General features: G+C 47.0%; 1 protein-coding gene across 15 annotated transcripts in view; it reads right to left on the reverse strand.

Moving 5' to 3' along the window:
- The window catches only part of REEP1 (receptor accessory protein 1), a 117,412-nt gene extending 105,231 nt beyond the window's left edge, over positions 1-12,181 (reverse strand). For 7 of the 15 annotated variants that reach the window (XR_006280607.1, XR_006280610.1, XR_006280608.1 and 4 more), the window contains exon 1: positions 11,761-11,816. Coding sequence is in view for 7 of the 15 variants with exons in the window: in XM_043512699.1 (XP_043368634.1) it covers positions 11,761-11,910 (150 nt within the window). In the remaining 8 variants the exon portion in view is untranslated. Of the gene's footprint in view, positions 1-11,760 lie in introns of all 15 variants that reach the window. The other 8 variants (XR_006280609.1, XM_043512699.1, XM_043512702.1 and 5 more) reach the window with 8 other exon arrangements.
- Positions 12,182-17,738: the final 5,557 nt, after the last annotated feature.

Consider the following 17,738-nt stretch of genomic DNA (forward strand, 5'->3'; position numbering starts at 1 on the left):
TCCTAGCCCCAAGGCTCCACTTCCCGCCACCGCTGAATGTGGGGAAACAATCACCCCCCGCACTCACCAGCAGCGGGAAGCGGAGCACCATAGCTGGGAGCTGGTGGAGTAGAGCTGGATGGTGCCGGGCTGCTCTGCTTCCTGCCGCTGCCAGTGCGAGGGGATCACTACCCCCAAGCCCCCTCCCCCAAGCAACACGGCTGGGGCCGGGGTGAGGGAAGTGGAGCAGGCTGCTCCCGGCCTCCTGCTAATCCCCCAGGCCACTCTGGGCCTATGGGGCCCCCAAGTGCCCCCCCACAGCTCCTACCTCCCAGACCCTGGTGGAGGGGGAGGGGGAGGCCTGGGGCCCTTCACAGCCCCCCAATAGGGGGGCTGCATAGAGTACCCAAATGGCTAGGGACGGCCCTGGTCTGTTTGCAAGGCTGCCACTAATCTACCTCATCTACTCTGACCACGATCTACCCATCTTCAGGTTCCTCCACTGTCATCCAACCATAGGGTTGCCAACTTTCTAATTGCACAAAACCGAACACCCTTTTCCCCACCCCTGCCCGGCCTGGCTCCTTCTCCAAGCTCTGCCCCTGCCTCGCCCCTTCTCCGAGGTCCTGTCCCCCCGCTCACTCCATCCCTCCTCCCTCCGTCTCTCACTCTCCCCCACCCTCACTCATTGGCTCAGTCCAGTCAATCCCAGCAGTCAAGCACAGGGAAGCCTGATGCAGGGGAAGGAGCCTTGGGTAAGTCGTGTGTAATTGTATTTCTCATTACAGTGATGTACTGAGGGGGCCCCCAACTAAACAGGACACAGCTATAGACTTTTTATTCATTTATTCGTACTAGAAGAGTTAGTAGTACAACAAAGAGAGGTGCATATCTGCTTTCATTCCCCTGTAGAGTTAGGCAACAGGGATCATGAGAAGCAGGTTTTTTAGGAACACAAGGATGTCTCTTAAAGACTCCAGAGAAGTCTCACTGATGCTTTCATGGAGGTACTCTGCAGTCCTCTCCTGAAGGTTTCTAGGGATGGCAGCCTTATTTCTTACCCCGCTGTAGGACACTTTCCCACGCCAGTCAGTGATAACTTCAGCAGGCACCACTGCAGTACACAGGCTAGCAACATGCAGGCCTGGGCAGCTTCGGGACACCAGCAGCAGCTGTACTTTCAGTGCCTGTGTTATCCTCAGGAGTGAGATAACAGCTAGAATCACCACTGCCTGTGGAAAATGTTGCCAGTATTCAATGCCATTACCCTATACTCATAGTTTCATGCAACTGAGCAATTCCCTCATTTCCCTTGGCCCTCGTGGGCCATACACACCAAGGCTGGAGCTGTGAGTGGTGCCAGGCACAAGCACTCCAAAGCAGAAGCATCAATAAGCATGTCTTGTTTGAAACTTTAGGAGAGCAAGGGAGGGGAGTTCTGAATCTTAACTTCTGCTTTTCATTGGGACTATATTGACAGTGGCACCTTTGTTTTATCTGCCGCTGCTGCCATTGCAGCCTTGAGGGCTCCCCGCTAAACACCCACAGAACACCTGATCCAGATAAGGGGGAGAAAGAAGAGGACTTGGGATGATACGTTCAAACAGATCCTCCAAGCCAGCGCTGCATCGGATACTGAGCAAAGGGCCTGGAGGATGAATATTGCGGATAGCCCGGAGAAGAAAAATGTGGACAGAAAGTCCCAGCAGGAAAAGGAGAGGAAGATGCACCAGGACATAATGCGGGTTCTCTGGAAGAAAACAGAGATGCTGCAGACTCTTGTGGACTGACATGCTCCACAATCCCAGGCTCATGTCCCGCTGCAGTCAATTGAGAACTCCATGGCAGCACCTCCCTATGCCCCCACTTAACACTCCACATGGCAAGGGCTGCTGTCCTACCCCTACCACTGCACCCCAGGGGACTTTAAGGACAACCACAGCTTCACGTACCCTAACCTGTGAGAGCCCTGGTTGGTGTATGTGTAACTAAAATGGACAGGACTTCTTTCCCCTTGTTAAGTTCTGTTCCATTAATTTATTAAGTTTTTAATGTATTTGCATTTAAATTGCACAGATTTTTCTTTGCACTGGTTTTGTTGCTGAATAAAATTATACTATTTGCAAAATAATTAATCTTTATTAGTTCACAACATATGCTGCAGAGTGTCTAGCAGTTCTGAAAGCACCCACTTACTTGTTACTGTACAGTGTGACACTCATAGGATTGATGACAAACACTGTATAATAATCATAAATGTACAGCAAGCATCACAAAATAAACAGGTGCATTGACAGTGTTATATCCATTGATGTGCACCAAGCACCACACAATGCCTAACAGGCCCCAAAATAGCAGGCCCAGATAAAGCACAGTACACCACAATACATCACTGTGGCTCACTGTTAAAGAACTCTGTCAAAACATTCCTGAGCCATATAGCTCCACATTGAGCTCTTCTAATAATCCTGGTGTCTGGCTATTCAAACTCAGCAGACTGCTGCTCCACCTCCACCCTGACAGCAGCTTTCCCCCTCTTTGCCTCACAGATATTATTCAGGACACAGCAGGCAGGTATGAACATTGGGATTTTTTTTCACTGAGATCCAATCTTGTGAGTAAACAACACCAGCGTCCCTTCAATCTACCAAAAGCTCATTCAACTGTCATTCTGCACCTGCTGAGCCAGTAGTTGAATCTTTCCTTGGTGTGTTAGGGTGGTCGGAGAAGCCACGGGAGCAAGGGTCCCCCAAATCACTATTGGCATTTCAACATTCCCAATGGTAATCTGCTTGTCAAGAAAGAAAGTCCCTGTTTGTAGCTTTCTGAACAATTGTGCGCTCTTAGAGATGTGCACATCATGCACCTTCCTTGATCAGCCAACACTGATGTCGGTGAAGCATCCTCAGTGATCCCTTTAGTTGACATACTCTGTAGCAAGGTCATCTGGTGCCATAATAGGGATATGCATGCTGTCTATCACTCCACTGCAGTTCAGGAAATCCATTGCTGAAAATCCATCCATTATGGCCTGCACATTGCCGACGGTTACAGTCCTGTGTTGCAGAAGGCGATTAATGGTCCTGCACATTTGCATAACAGTGGCCTTCACAGTGGATTTTCCAACTCCAATACGGTATTGCAAGTTTCTGCAGTGCGATCGCCACTTGTTTCTCCACTGTAGGAGCTGCTCTCATTTTGGTGTCTCTGCACTGGCAGGTTGGGCTGAGCTCAGCACACAGATCCAGGAATGTGGTTTTGTGCATCCAAAAGTTCTGCAGCCACTGCTCATCATCCCAAACTTGCATTATGATGCGATCCCACTGCATGTTTTAGTGCATGTTTTTCCAGCCCAGAAGCTGCACTCTACCATCTGTAGCTGATCCATGAACAACCTTGAATTGGTTCTCGCAATGTCACAGAAATGGTCATGTTCTCCATTGATTTGGTTCTTTTATGGTTCTGCAAATACTGGAGGATCATGTGTTCTATGTTTGCAACGCACATGAAAATAGTGCAGAGCTGTGCAGGCTTCCATGTTGCTGTCAGAGACAGCTGACATCAAGAAGGGCCATGTGGGTTCAGGGGATTTTTAAACAAAGGCACAAAAAATATGGAATACAGATGACATTATGAGATAAAGACAGTTGCACACTGGGAAGTTGACCCCTTGCTCCCAATCTCACCTATGTGACTTGTTTCTGCCCCACCATACATTACCAAAACTTCCCAAAAGACTGCGCACTGGCCGATGAAGGGTTGCAAACTGGGATACCTATCCATAGTGCACCACAAGCACTCCTGGTGAGTATGCGCAGCGCCAACGCAAGGAGCCAAGTGTGCAAATGATATGCTAACTGAGGCAGCTTTATGCAGACTTCACTTCCATCGACCAAAGTTTGTAGTGTAGAGGTGACCTAACAACATTTACAGCACATTCATGTTTGTGCAAGAAAATCTAGGTCACATTTGACATATTAGACAGTAGCATTATCCCAGATAGAATGCCCACATATCACATGAAGGGCAAACTAAATGCTGCACCTGTGCGAGATCCTCCTCTGTCAATTACTGTCACCAGCAGGTTACATTCCCCCTAAGCAAAGTAGCAGACACTGCAGCATGTAATGGCATATGGCATGCATAGGAGTAAGGCAAGTTGTGACAAGGGCTATGCAACCTCTGAAAGGGTTACGTTTCTGTGGATCACATTCATTTTTTCCTACGTACTGCATTTATTAGCAGCGCTTAGCACAGTAAACCCTGCATGTTCATTTCATGGCTGGTGTTCTATCCTTTTCCCAGGCTGTACTTAGGTTCATATAAAGCTTGCAGTTCTATTAAAACCATCACGCAGCCCAGGTTGGCTATTCATGCTCTGCTATGCCAGTGCTGTCTTTTGGCATAGCACAGTCTAAATGGCAGCCACAGCCCAGCAGCTGGTATATGACATGCCTTTCATTTCACTGATGCCTCAACCCCTCAATGTAATCTGCAAACAAATGGCAAACAGCATAAGGATTGGACAGAAGTCTCTTTGCAGAGGAGGAATCCATCGGGTAAGGGGCAGGTTAATGCTCCTGGGATGAGTGCCCTCTTGGCTGACACACAAGGCAATGAACTGGAATTATCCAAAGCTAAAAGCAGGAGCTGCTACACCTTGAACCAAAGCTCTGTAATTGGGGGCTGTAACAACTGCAGGTTGGCACAGCAGAGGACCCGTAACACACTCACCAGTGGGAAACACTCAGATGCTGAGCTACCCTAAAGTCTAGATCTAATTTACTGGTCCTTCCCAAAACATACACCCACACTCCTAATATGTCTCCTAGGGTGGACAGGGCAAACTGGCTTCCTTTTCACAATTATATAGCTCCCAATTAAAAATGGTCTGCAAAGGAAGACAAATTGGGCTAGAGCCTTTTTTTTTTTTATTCATTATCGTGTGTATAAAGAACAGGAGTACTTGTGGCACGCTAGCGACTAACAAATTTATTTGAGCATAAGCTTTCTCACCTCTAACACCATGTCAGGGTTCCTTCCCCGCTCTGAACTCTGGGATACAGATGTGGGGACTCGCATGACAGACCCCCTAAGCTTAGCAGCTCCTCCCCACCTGCCAGCCAGGTCATCTGCAATTTCACTGACCATTTGTGTCTCAGCAGATTGGTTCCCTGGATTCAAATTCAAACCCTCCGCCGTTACAGGAGCAGGGCCTGGATCCTGTCCCAAAGAGACACAGTCACCCCCCAACAGGGTCTCACAGCTGATATCCTGGAGAACCCTAACAACCAGCCAGCCCGACCCCTCCTGGGTCTGCACAGGGATCTAGGCCATAAGCAGAGCGAATGGTTCCATCACTAGGACCCTCACCCAGGTTATACAGCCCCTCAGCATCTGAGGCTGCACCACCTGGGGCCTGACAACAGTTCTCTCTGTTCCAGGGTTTCGCCACCCCAGGAATGTCTCCCCATTGACCACCACTTTCCGCTCCCACGGTGGGTCCTAGGGGCCTGAACCTAGGAGACTCCACACAGACATATAAGTTGGGGTCAGGAGTGGGAGCCCGTCAACCACCCCACCCATCTATGGCCATGAGACCCAGCAAGGGAGCTAGACACCTAGATTTTCAGCAGAGTCCCCCTGGTTCACATCGCCAGCCTACTTAAAGTTAATGTGGTGGGCATCCACATCCCCCAGCCCCTTAACCAGGGGCAACAATTTAGTATGGAGGTTCCCTGTGGAACTGGCACCCCAGGATCTATCCCCTGAAAAAGTTGGTCAATGAAAAATATTTTGGGTGTTTTTCTGCTTGTGTTTTATATTAAAAACTGGGGGCTTGGTTGGTATAAATCAGCATCATCTGACTGAAATCAATGGCTGAAATCAGTGGCGATACTGTGGAAGGTGTGGCCCTCAGATCTAGCCTACCACAGACGACTCTGGCAATAGGAGAGCTATTGAAATGACATCACAAAAGAGTTAAAGCTAAGCAATTGAGCAGGAGCAGGAACTTTTAGTCATTCTGTTGAAAAATTCTTTGCTTTTTGTTTGCGTTAACACCCATTTAGCTCCAGTGAACACTTGGTTGTTACATTTCAATATCCCCATCCCTTCAATATGGGATGAGAACACACAATGAATATCTCTGAGACCTCCGACAAGTTCTCCAGCAAAACTAGAAAAGATCAGACATGACATTTCTGATATTTCTAGTGAAAAAAAGGAAAAAACAAAACAAAAAAAACCACTTGCTCAGGTCCTTTCTCCACATCATAAAGTAACAAAACCTAATTTATTTAAAATCATTTGCAGATCACCTTTCAGTACATTGCTCCAGATATTCCAGTACCCAAGTTACAACTTGCAACGTCATTAGATCAGTGGTCTGACCTAGTCTGGCCACCCTATCTTCCACATGTTAAAAATCAAAAGGTTTTTCACAGAGAAGGTGACATATGGAACTAACTTCCAAAGCTGGAGCAGAATTTTGTATTTGTGTGATCCCAAACACTGGAAGAATATCCAATGCAAAAAGCAGCATATAGATTATTTCCCTGCTTCTAGAAAATAACAGGATTTATATCATAATACTGTACCAAGCATTTCTACATCATTTTCCATCTTCAAAATGTGTTCAGATAGTAACTAATTAATTCATAGAATCATAGAATATTAGGGTTTGAAGAGACCTCAGGAGGTCATCTAGTCCAACCCCTGCTCAGAGCAGGACCAATCCCCAACTAAATCATCCCAGCCAGGGCTTTGTCAAGCCAGGCCTTAAAAACCTCTAAGGTTGGAGATTCCACCACCTCCCTAGGTAACCCATTCCAGTGCTTCACCACCCTCCTAGTGAAACAGTGTTTCCTAATATCCAACCTAGACCTCCCCTACTGCAACTTGAGACCATTGCTCCTTGTTCTGTCATCTGCCACCACTGAGAACAGCCAAGTTCCATCCTCTCGGAACCCCCCTTCAGGTAGTTGAAGGCTGCTATCAAATCCCCCCTCACTCTTCTCTTCTGCAGACTAATTCCCTCTCCTAGGGGGCAGAACAGGCATCTAGGACTTCACAGCTGTCATCATGCCTGCACACCATGGCCAATGGGGACTTCACAGCAACAGCAAAGATAGAATCCCAGTCCATCTACTCCAACACTATCACTTGAAATAAAGGAACACCTCCAGTGATGCTGGTAAATTGGATGCCAGCTCTTGATAAAGCAATAGGTGTCATCTGACAAACTCATAGCTAGAAATCAAATCAGCTCATCTGTATGTTATTATTGTTCCCAACAGGTGTTAGCCTTGTAAGGTGTCTAGACTAGTGATGGGGTGTTTACCCAACACAAGGCAGAGCCAGGAAATGAGGATAATTAACCCAATAAACTGCACCTGAGGAAGGGCCAGGGCTTAAAGGTTTGATTGAGGATGGAGTCCAGCTGGGGAGGAGCAGGAGGGACTGATATAAAGCTAGGAAGCTGACAACAGAAAAGGGCTACAAGGGAAATAGGCTACAGTCACTCTAAGGAGAAGGGAGATGTGTTTGGGGTTAAAGTGGTAGGTAGCCTGCAATTAATACTCCCTAGAAGAAGGGAGATTAGGCTGGTAAACCCAGAAGGCTGGGGGAGCCATAAGGTAGAGTTGAGATGTAGGAAGGTGTCTGGGGAAGAGCAACGATATCTAGCAGTGAGCAGGTCACAGTCCCTAGAGATAAGAGTCCATGGACTGGAACCTGGAGTAAGTGGCAGGGCTGGCTTCCCCCACAAGCCACTGAAGAAGTAGCACAGTCAGGGCAGTGAAAGGAAGACTATTTTGTATAGAGCCTTTCCTACCCAGAAGGGGAGGACTATTGCCAGATTACTAGAGGGCTGAGTTGTGAAGGAGCACCCTGAGTCCCAGAGAAAAAGCAACAGGGAGAGGAACTGACAGAAGGGGCTGTTGGAGCTGCAAAGAGCTAATCCTCAGAGCAACCAGGAGGGGGTACCCTAGCTGTGAGTAGACCCTATGAGAACTCTCTAAAGTACTTGAGTTGCTGCATGCATTAATCTTACTTGAGATATCTGTATCCCATCCTATAAGGCAGAGGTCCCCAAACTGTGGGCATGCTGCCCTAGGGGGTGCAGAGGAATGTTTGGGGGAGTGTGGCAGGGCTCAGGCCAGCCCTGACAAGAAGTGGGAGCAGCTCTTGGGGAGGGGTGTTAGCAGATTACATTGGAGTAAAAAGGGGCTCAACTTAAAGTTTGGTGACCACTGCTATAAGGTAATATGTAAGTCTTGCTTTACAACTGTAAAAATACCTGCTCAGAACTTGTGAACCTAGGCAGGAAGAGTGGTTCCCTCACCCATCAAGGACTATCAAAAGTAAATGGGCCACGGTAGGACAAAAACTCCATTGATTTGCCCCATTAACCTATGAAGTTATGAGCAGGAGCCCTCATCTCAATAGTTTGAGCTCTGGGGGAAGGGCATATAGATGCTCATGAGAAGAAATAGTTCTCTCCTGCTGTTTGGATTCTTAAAAGGGCTGGAGCTGAGAAACGAAAGTAAAGATCTCCAGTGTCAAGATGGATTAGTTCTAAGAATCTCACCTGTAGTAATCTCTCCACTATGTCACCTTTTGGAACCATGGATCGTAACTCATTCATTTTTATACGTTGCCTGCTTTAACCTGTGAATAACTCTAATTTCTTTTTACTAGTTAATAAATGCTTAGTTAGTGATCTTTGGTGTGAGATCTAAGGTACCAAATTGGTTTGGAAAGGATCTCTTGAGACTAGGAGCAACCTGAATATTTACTTTATTTTTGCGTAAGTGACTATTTATCACTAAGTCCCACATGCCTGAATAGCAAGATAGATTCAAGTACCCAACAGGACTGTCTGTAACTCCATGGTCAGACTATTGCAGTGATCCAGGAGTTAACACTTGTTACTGGGTTGGTGAAATCTAATTTATAGAACATACCCCCAGTTTGAGGTGCCTGCCCTGAAGTTGGCACTTACAGTCACGATTCTCTCTAGACAGAGTGACACTTTAAAGTTGTTTCCTATATAGGGAATAGGATACACCACTGATCAACTCTGATTCCATCCAGTAGCAGGCAGTGGTCTACATGTTACAGATGGGGAAACAGAGACACAGATGGTGTATGAAATGTTCTTTCTGCTGAAAGCTGATGCATAATTTTCTGTCACTAACCTAGTAATAAAGGTGCAATTTTTTCTTGTATTTCTAGAATGTCTCAGTCAAGGGCAAAGCATCAAACACCTCTCCAGGATGCAAAATAACAGTTAGACCTACCCCAGCCCTCCTCTAGAGTGAAATGATTGGCAGTCTACTGACAGGCCCCAAAGGATGTTCATTTTTTCCACTAACTTGCAGTGAGTGGCAAAACTCCTCTGGACTCCAGTGGGAATAGGATTGGGCCCGTAAAGTAATCATGAAAATCTTCCCTACTTGGATGCAGGTAGGGACTGTCTCTGTTCTGTGTTTGTACTGCACCTAGAAAAATGGGGTCTTGATGATACTAGTAATATTAAGCAGATGAGACACACCTGTCAGCTAAACTGTAGCAAGATGTCGTTTAGAAAAATAGATACAGACAACAGCCTATCTGGCTGAGGCTGCCAGTTCAAACTCCCAAGAGCCATGGTAGGGCATTCTTTTGCCTACTGTGGATCTTTCTATCACTAGAGATCAACTGAGCTGCAGTCCCATTAAGGACTTGATCCTAAGCCTATTGCAATCAGGAGTGCTAAGAGCATAATGCAAGACTCCCCTTTATATGAATGTAAACAGGGATTCACTGGAAAACCAAGAAATCAAAGGGATGGGCACAGAATATGGCCCTAACTAGACTACAGTGTTAATACCTGCATGTGAGACACAGATAACTGCACTTATGGGTGAACTAGAAATTCATAGCTAGTTAGTCAGATCAGATTAGATCTTAAGACATATTAAAGCTAATTGGTTGCACAAAAGAAGAGGTAGCAATCCAAGCTCAGCTACATTTTGTTGCAACATTTCTCTACCATCCTATAATTTATCAGAACAGAACAAATCGATAGTATGACCCTCCAAATTCAGATTTAACACCCAACCTGAAAGTCTGTGTTCAGCTAATTGTTACACTGCAGATATCAAATGCTGAATATCCTGCCCCAATAAGATTTCTATCAAACTCGCTGTGTTCTGTGAAATTGTGTGTTTGAAGTCTAATAAGTCAAATTACCATCTTTCCTTTGGTTTCCCACTGGTTCTCTTTGTTCCTGGGAACTCTGTTGGATCATGTGGTGATAAACAGATTTCTCAGGGGGGCCAAAACAGCCTTGTATGACACGAAATGAAGCCTTGGAGTGATGTCTCATATTATTGCCAATGATATCTGCACAGTTCTACTGTTCATATTAAATATTTAACATGCTTCCCCAGAATAAAGTGCAAACTCAACAACAGTTATCGACAGCTGCAGGTGGATCCAGATCATATAACGTGGGGGCTTAAAGGGAAAGACCATAATTCTATGCTGGGAAAACTCCACTTCTGATTGTGTGACCTGCTCATAGGGGCTTCTGAGGATTACAGAGAGACAGCTCGTATCCCCTTGTCTTTAATTTCATTAGGCAGAGGCAGACCCTGAAAATATCATTTCTAAATTGTGCTGATTGTGCAACATCCCGGCATGCTTCTGGCAAACAAAGAAAGTGACAGGCCTGCAACTGATCAACCACCATGACTTGAGAGTATCACCTGTGTCCGCCTCAGTCTGTTTAATGCCCAGACAGGAAAATGACCAACAATTTAGTGGATTCAATCAGTGTACTAACCTTGACCATTCCAGAAGGGAAAATATGACAGATTGCCCCCTATGCTCCCCCATCTTAACTATAAACTCCCTAGAATGCAGCCTGGAGAGATGCAGCAAATTCAGCTCTATTGGGAATTTGCTGAGGCTCCTTCCCCCCTGCCCCGCCCCGCCTGGGAAGCATTCCCAGTGCAATCTTACATATTCCTAAGGTGCAGTAAGGCCAGGACTCACTAAAAAGCATGGAATTGGCACAAGGGTGAGGAACCTGCAAGATCCCCCCGTTAGATTCATAGGTTTGGTTGGGGGTGCCAACAGGGTAGGAGTATTTGATATTTCCCCTTTTATGAAAGGTAATTACAAAATGACACTGCCCGCTCCTCGCCTCCTCCTCTGATCCCTCTGGGCAGCGCCCCCTAGCGATTATCAGCCAGATGTGCCATTTTCCAATAAACAAAGCGGTACCCCTGAAATCAACTTGATTTTTTTTTTTTTTTTATTCTCCTTGGGTGCTTGGTGGCTGTTGGGTTTTTTTTTTTCCGCTTCCCAGCCCCGGTGGTTTGATTCGCAAAGCATAGAGCGGTACAAACCACCCTGCTTATTCAGTAATCTCCAAGTAAACGCAGAACGAATGCCTGGAGGGCAAAGGGTTTTCCTGCACTGTACAACAGAGGGTCGCTATTTTTTTTTTCATACTGTAATTTTCCCACGGTGTAAAATACGGCTTGCTCCATGCAATAATCCTTCCCTTCCCCCCCCCCCCCCCAGTCCAGCCAAAAGAACCTTTAGTACCAACCTGCTAAATTTAGTTGACTAGTCATGATCTGGTATTAATAGCAGCAGCATTCAAGACATGCCCTGCACACAGTGTCTGTGTGTGTCCGCAAACCTGAGCCACACACACCAATGCACGGGGCGGACTGGACTGCAGTGAAAAATACAGAAAAAAACAAACAAACCCCCTCTACTCACACAACTAGCCTGGAGATGATCCATGACACCATGGCGCGGTGTGCAGGGTGTCGCTCTCTTGCCAAGGAGGGGGGTCTCCCTGTTTCTCCGTCCCTGAATATGTCTGTCTGCGGCTCCCACCGGAATGAGCAGGGCGAGCGGCTCAGCCATTCGGCATTTCAGCGCAGCCTCACTCCGCGCAGCTGCTCACGCCAAAGGGGCTCCAGCGAGCGGCTGCGGAGGGGATTGGGCAGGACACCAGGAGTCATCGACGGCTGGGTGCACCCACAGCTCGGCAAGCCGCGTCTGCGTTTTCACTTTCTCTCTGGCTCCGGCTTCTCGCTCCCCTGCCCGCCTGCGGGCCCCGCTTTGATCTGCAGACTGTCCCATGTGGCCCGCATGTTTCCCTTTATGGACCCCAGGGTCTTTCATTCTACTTCAACAATGTAACGAACTGGCTGCGGGGTGACTGCCACCTCTGTTAGCCTGAAAAGGAGGGGCTCCGCTGTGTACCATAGTCCCTGTACTGCTCCCAGCCAAAGGAGAGCTACGTTTTTATTAATTTGTTTTATTTGTTTTGCGGCAGCGCCCAGGAGCCCCGTGATGGACCCGGGCTAGGCACTGTACAGACACAGAACAAAAGGGCAGTCCCAGCCCCAAATTCTAGCTCCTCTGTCTCTGAGCGGACTAGAGGGAAAGCAAAGTGCTTTCCCTCCTCTGCTCCTCTGTCTCTGAGCAGCTAGAGGGAAAGCAAAGTGGCTTTAATTAATTTAATTTAATCCTTGGAGGCCACTGGTGGCTGCTACTTTACCTCTTTGGTCCAGCAGAAGAACATAGTGACACAACACAATGTGTCATAACATCGGCATAGCAAAGTCATGACATTGTTCCACTGTGTGACAATGCATTGTGGTCACATCCACTCCAAAATAATCCCTGACTCTTCAACCGCTTCAGGCTTCTTCTTCAGGAAATGCGGATTCAGACCAGCCACCAAGAGCTGTAGCTCACGAAAGCTTATGCTCTAATAAATTTGTTAGTCTCTAAGGTGCCACAAGTACTCCTTTTCTTTTTTGCAAGTCTTACCCAGTTTTTAGAGGAAGATTCCCTCATTTTAAATTATTTTAAAGCAGTTTCTCATAATTATGATGAAGGATTTTTCTGTGTGCATCAATGTGCCTTATAAAATCTACACTGGACTGTTCTGAAATTTCCCTCATTTAAACCATCACAGCTTGATGGCCCCATAGGATAGACAAATGCATCCGATGAAGTGAGCTGTAGCTCACGAAAGCTTATGCTCAAATAAATCTGTTAGTCTCTAAGGTGGCACAAGTCCTCCTTTCCTTTTTTGCGAATACAGACTAACACTGCTGCTACTCTGAAACCTGTTATAGGATAGACAGAAATCCTTACGTGGGGCAGCATCCCACATTATAGAAGTCTCCATCCCATGCTGCAGCACTGGGAGTTTGATTGACAGACATACCTGCTTCTGAAGCCCGTCATCACAGGAAGCACTATAGCACTAGCCACAAAATCTCATTTACTACTTTCTGCAGTGGAGCCATACAGTGGAGTCTGGAATTGGTCTACTTCCAGTAGTAGGTCTATTCCTCCACTAGGGGGAACTGTGTTTATGACCACAGATACAGTTTGTAACTGGAACGATCTATAAACAACATCTGGAGGATATCAGGGCTGAAAAAGCTTTATTCGCTTTAGATGTACAATGCTAGGCATTGCTATTGCCCATGGAGGAGTTTGGTTTACCATACAAACCAGGGAGAGATCATTGAGATTGGCTTGCACTATTTGTTATTGTAAAGGGGTATATATAGAAATTGGTCATAACTTCTCAGGACAGGGTTGCTTGCTGGAGGAATTCCGTCACTCCAGAGTAGAAATAGTGCTAGGTAGTCTACACTGTAACCCAGAAATCTATATTGTGGCTGGTTCATCAGTATATGTAGCATGGTGCTATCCAAAGAGGAGCAAAGTGGTAGCCGTTTTTTGTATGTTGGCAAGAAATTCTCAGCACACCATAAGAACTTAAGAACTGCCATTCTGGATCAGATCAATGGTCCATCTAGCCTAGTACCCTGTCTCCAATAGTGGCCAGTACCAGAACTTCGGGGGAGTGTACAGAACAAAGCAGTTTGGAATGATCCACCCTGTCTTCCCCTCCCAGCTTCTGGCAGTCAGAGGTTCAGGATCACCCCGAGCCTGTGGCGCATCCCTGACGATCTTGGCTAATAGCCATTGATGGACCTATCCTTCATTAACTTATCTAGTTCTTTTTTGAACCCAGTTACACTTTTGGCCATCACAACATCCCATGGCAATGAGTGCCACAGGTTAATTGTGTGTTGTGTGAAAAAGGACTTCCTCTTGTTTGTATTAAGTCTGCTGCCCATTAATTTAATCAGATGAGCCCTGGTTTTTGTATTGTGAGAGAAGTATCTACCTTTTCCATCAACTTTTTTCCACACTGTTCATGATTTTATAGATCTCTCTCATACTTCCTCTTAGTCATCTCTTTTCTAAGATGAACAGACCTTATCTTTTTAGTCTCTGCTCATATGGAAGCTGTTCCTTAGCCTGCATCATCATTGTTGCCAATCTCTGAACCTTTTCCAGTTCCACTATATTCTCTCTGAGATGGGGCGACCAGAACTAGACCAATCATTCAAGGTATGGGCACACCTATTTATTGTGGGGGTTTCAAGTTGCACTTTTACAAGTTTCACTTTTCACAATCACTATTAATTATGTGATATTATTAATTATATGATACCATAGGCCTGCATAGTGATTTGTAGACATCAACATAAAACAAAGTACTTGCCCTGGGGAGCTTGCCCTATATTTTAAGCATAACACAATGGGTATGTCTACACTACGAAATTAGGTTGAATTTATAGAAGTCATTTTGTAGAAAGCGTTTTTATACAGTCAAGTGTGTGTGTCCCCACACAAATGCTCTAAGTGCATGTAGTCGGCGGACTGTGTCCACAGTACCAAGGCAACAGTCAACTTCCGGAGCTTTGTACTGTGGGTAGCTATCCCACAGTTCCCACAGTCTCCACCGCCCATTTGAATTCTGGGTAGAAATCCCAATGCCCGATGGAGCTAAAACATTGTCGCAGGTGGTTCTGGGTACATATCGTCAGGACCCCGTTCCCTCCCTCCCTCCGTAAAAGCAAGGGCAGACAATCGTTTTGCACCTTTTTTCTTGAGTTACCTGTGCAGATGCCATACCACGGCAAGCATGGAGCCCGCTCAGCTAACAATCACCATATGTCTCCTGGGTGCTGGCGGACATGGTACTGCATTGCTACACAGCAGCAGTTTATTGCCTTTTGTCAGCAGACGGTGCAGTATGACTGGTAGCCGTCGTCGACGTAGTCCTTGGTGCTTTTTTAACTGGGTGCCTGGGCAAACATGGGAGTGACTCAGCCAGGTCATTTCCCTTGTTTTGTCTCATGGCGATTGAGTCCTACCGACAGTGCACTGTCTTTTAATTTGCAGCCAGCAGAAGACGATGGCCAGTAGTCATACTGCACCGTTTTCTGCCGAGCACCCAGGAGGTGACGATGGCTAGCGGTCGTACTGCACAGTCTGCTGCCAGCATGATGTATAAAGATAGATGAAGTGGCTCAAAACAAGAAATAGACCAGATTTGTTTTGTATTCATTTTCTCCTCCCTCCCTTTGTGAAATCGACAGCCTGCTAAACCCAGTTTTGAGTTCTATCATTGAGGTTTTGAGTTCTATCCTTGAGGCGACCATTCAGTTTCTCACAAAGCCACCCCCTTTGTTGATTTTAATTCCCTGTAAGCCAACCCTGTAAGCCATGTTGTCAGTTGCCCCTCCCTCCGTCAGGGCAACAGCAGACAATCGTTCCGTGCCTTTTTTCTGTGCAGACGCTATACCACGGCAAGCATGGAGCCCGCTCACATCACTTTGGCAATTAGGAGCACATTAAACACCACACGCATTATCCAGCAGTATATGCAGCACCAGAACCTGGCAAAGCGAAAACAGGCGAGTAGGCGACATCAGCGCGGTGACGAGAGTGATGAGGACATGGACACAGACTTCTCTTAAAACATGTGCCCTGCCAATGTCGGCATCAAGGTGCTAATGGGGCAGGCTCATGTGGTAGAATGCCGATTCTGGGCTCGGGAAACAAGCACAGACTGGTGGGACCGCATAGTGTTGCAGGTCTGGGATGATTCCTAGTGGCTGCGAAACTTTCGCATGCGTAAGGGCACGTTCATGGAACTTTGTGACTTGCTTTCCCCTGCCCTGAGGCGCAAGAATACCAAGATGAGAGCAGCCCTTCACAGTTGAGAAGCAAGTGGCAATAGCCCTGTGGAAGCTTGCAACGCCAGACAGCTACCGGTCAGTTGGGAATCAATTTGGAGTGGGCAAATCTACTGTGGGGGCTGCTGTGATGCAAGTAGCCACGCAATCAGAGATCTGTTGATATCAAGGGTAGTGACCCTGGGAAATGTGCGGGTCATAGTAGATGGCTTTGCTGCAATGGGATTCCCTAACTGTGGTGGGGCCATAGACGGAACCCATATGCCTATCTTCGCACCGGAGCACCAAGCCAGCGAGTACATAAACCGCAAGGGGTACTTTTCAATAGTGCTGAAAGCACTGGTGGATCACAAGGGACGTTTCACCAACATCAACGTGGGATGGCCGGGAAAGGTACATGACGCTCGCATCTTCAGGAACTCTGGTCTGTTTCAAAAGCTGCAGGAAGGGACTTTCTTCCCAGACCAGAAAATAACCGTTGGGGATGTTGAAATGCCTATAGTTATCCTTGGGGACCCAGCCTACCCCTTAATGCCATCGCTCATGAAGCCATACATAGGCAGCCTGGAGAGTAGTCAGGAGCTGTTCAACTACAGGCTGAGCACGTGCAGAATGGTGGTAGAATGTGCATTTGGATGTTTAAAAGTGCGCTGGCGCAGTTTACTGACTCAGTTAGACCTCAGCAAAACCAATGTTCCCACTGTTATTACTGCTTGCTGTGCGCTCCACAATATCTGTGAGAGTAAGGGGGAGACGTTTATGGCGGGGTGGGAGGTTGAGGCAAATCGCCTGGCTGCTGGTTACACACAGCCAGACACCAGGGCGGTTAGAAGAGCACAGGAGGGTGCGGTGTGCATCAGAGAAGCTTTGAAAACCAGTTTCATGACTGGCCAGGCTACGGTGTGAAAGTTCTGTTTGTTTCTCCTAGATGAAATCCCCAGCCCCTTGGTTCACTCTACTTCCTTGTAAGCTAACCACCCGCCCCACCTCCCTTCGATCTCCGCTTGCAGAGGCAATAAAGTCATTGTTGCTTCACATTCATGCATTCTTTATTAATTCATCACACAAACAGGGGGATAATTACCAAGGTAGCCCAGGAGGGGTGGTGGAGGAGGGAAGGACAAGGCCACACAGCACTTTAAAAGTTTAAAACTTATTGAATGTCAGCCTTCTGTTACTTGGGCAATCCTCTGGGGTGGAGTGGCTGGGGGGCCGGAGGCCCCCCCAACGTGTTCTTGGGTGTCTGGGTGAGGAGGCTATGGAACTTGGGGAGGAGAGCGGTTGGTTACACAGGGGCTGTAGTGGTGGTCTGTGCTCTGCTGCCTTTCCTGCAGCTCAACCATACGCTGGAGCATATTAGTTTGATCCTCCAGCAGCCTCAGCATTGAATCCTGCCTCCTCTCATCATGCTGCCACCACCTTTCAGCTTCAGCCCTCTCTTCAGCCCGCCACCTCTCCTCCCGGTCATTTTGTGCTTTCCTGCACTCTGACATTGTCTGCCTCCATGCATTCGTCTGTGCTCTGTTAGTGTGGGAGGACAGCATGAGCTCAGAGAACATTTCATCGCGAGTGCATTTTTTTCACCTTCTAATCTTCGCTAGCCTCTGGGAAGAAGATCCTGTGATCCTTGAAACACATGCAGCTGGTGGAGAAAAAAAAAGGGACAGTGGT

The sequence above is a fragment of the Dermochelys coriacea genome, chromosome 4 (genome assembly GCF_009764565.3).
Source record: "Dermochelys coriacea isolate rDerCor1 chromosome 4, rDerCor1.pri.v4, whole genome shotgun sequence".
Taxonomy (NCBI): Eukaryota; Metazoa; Chordata; order Testudines; family Dermochelyidae; genus Dermochelys; species Dermochelys coriacea.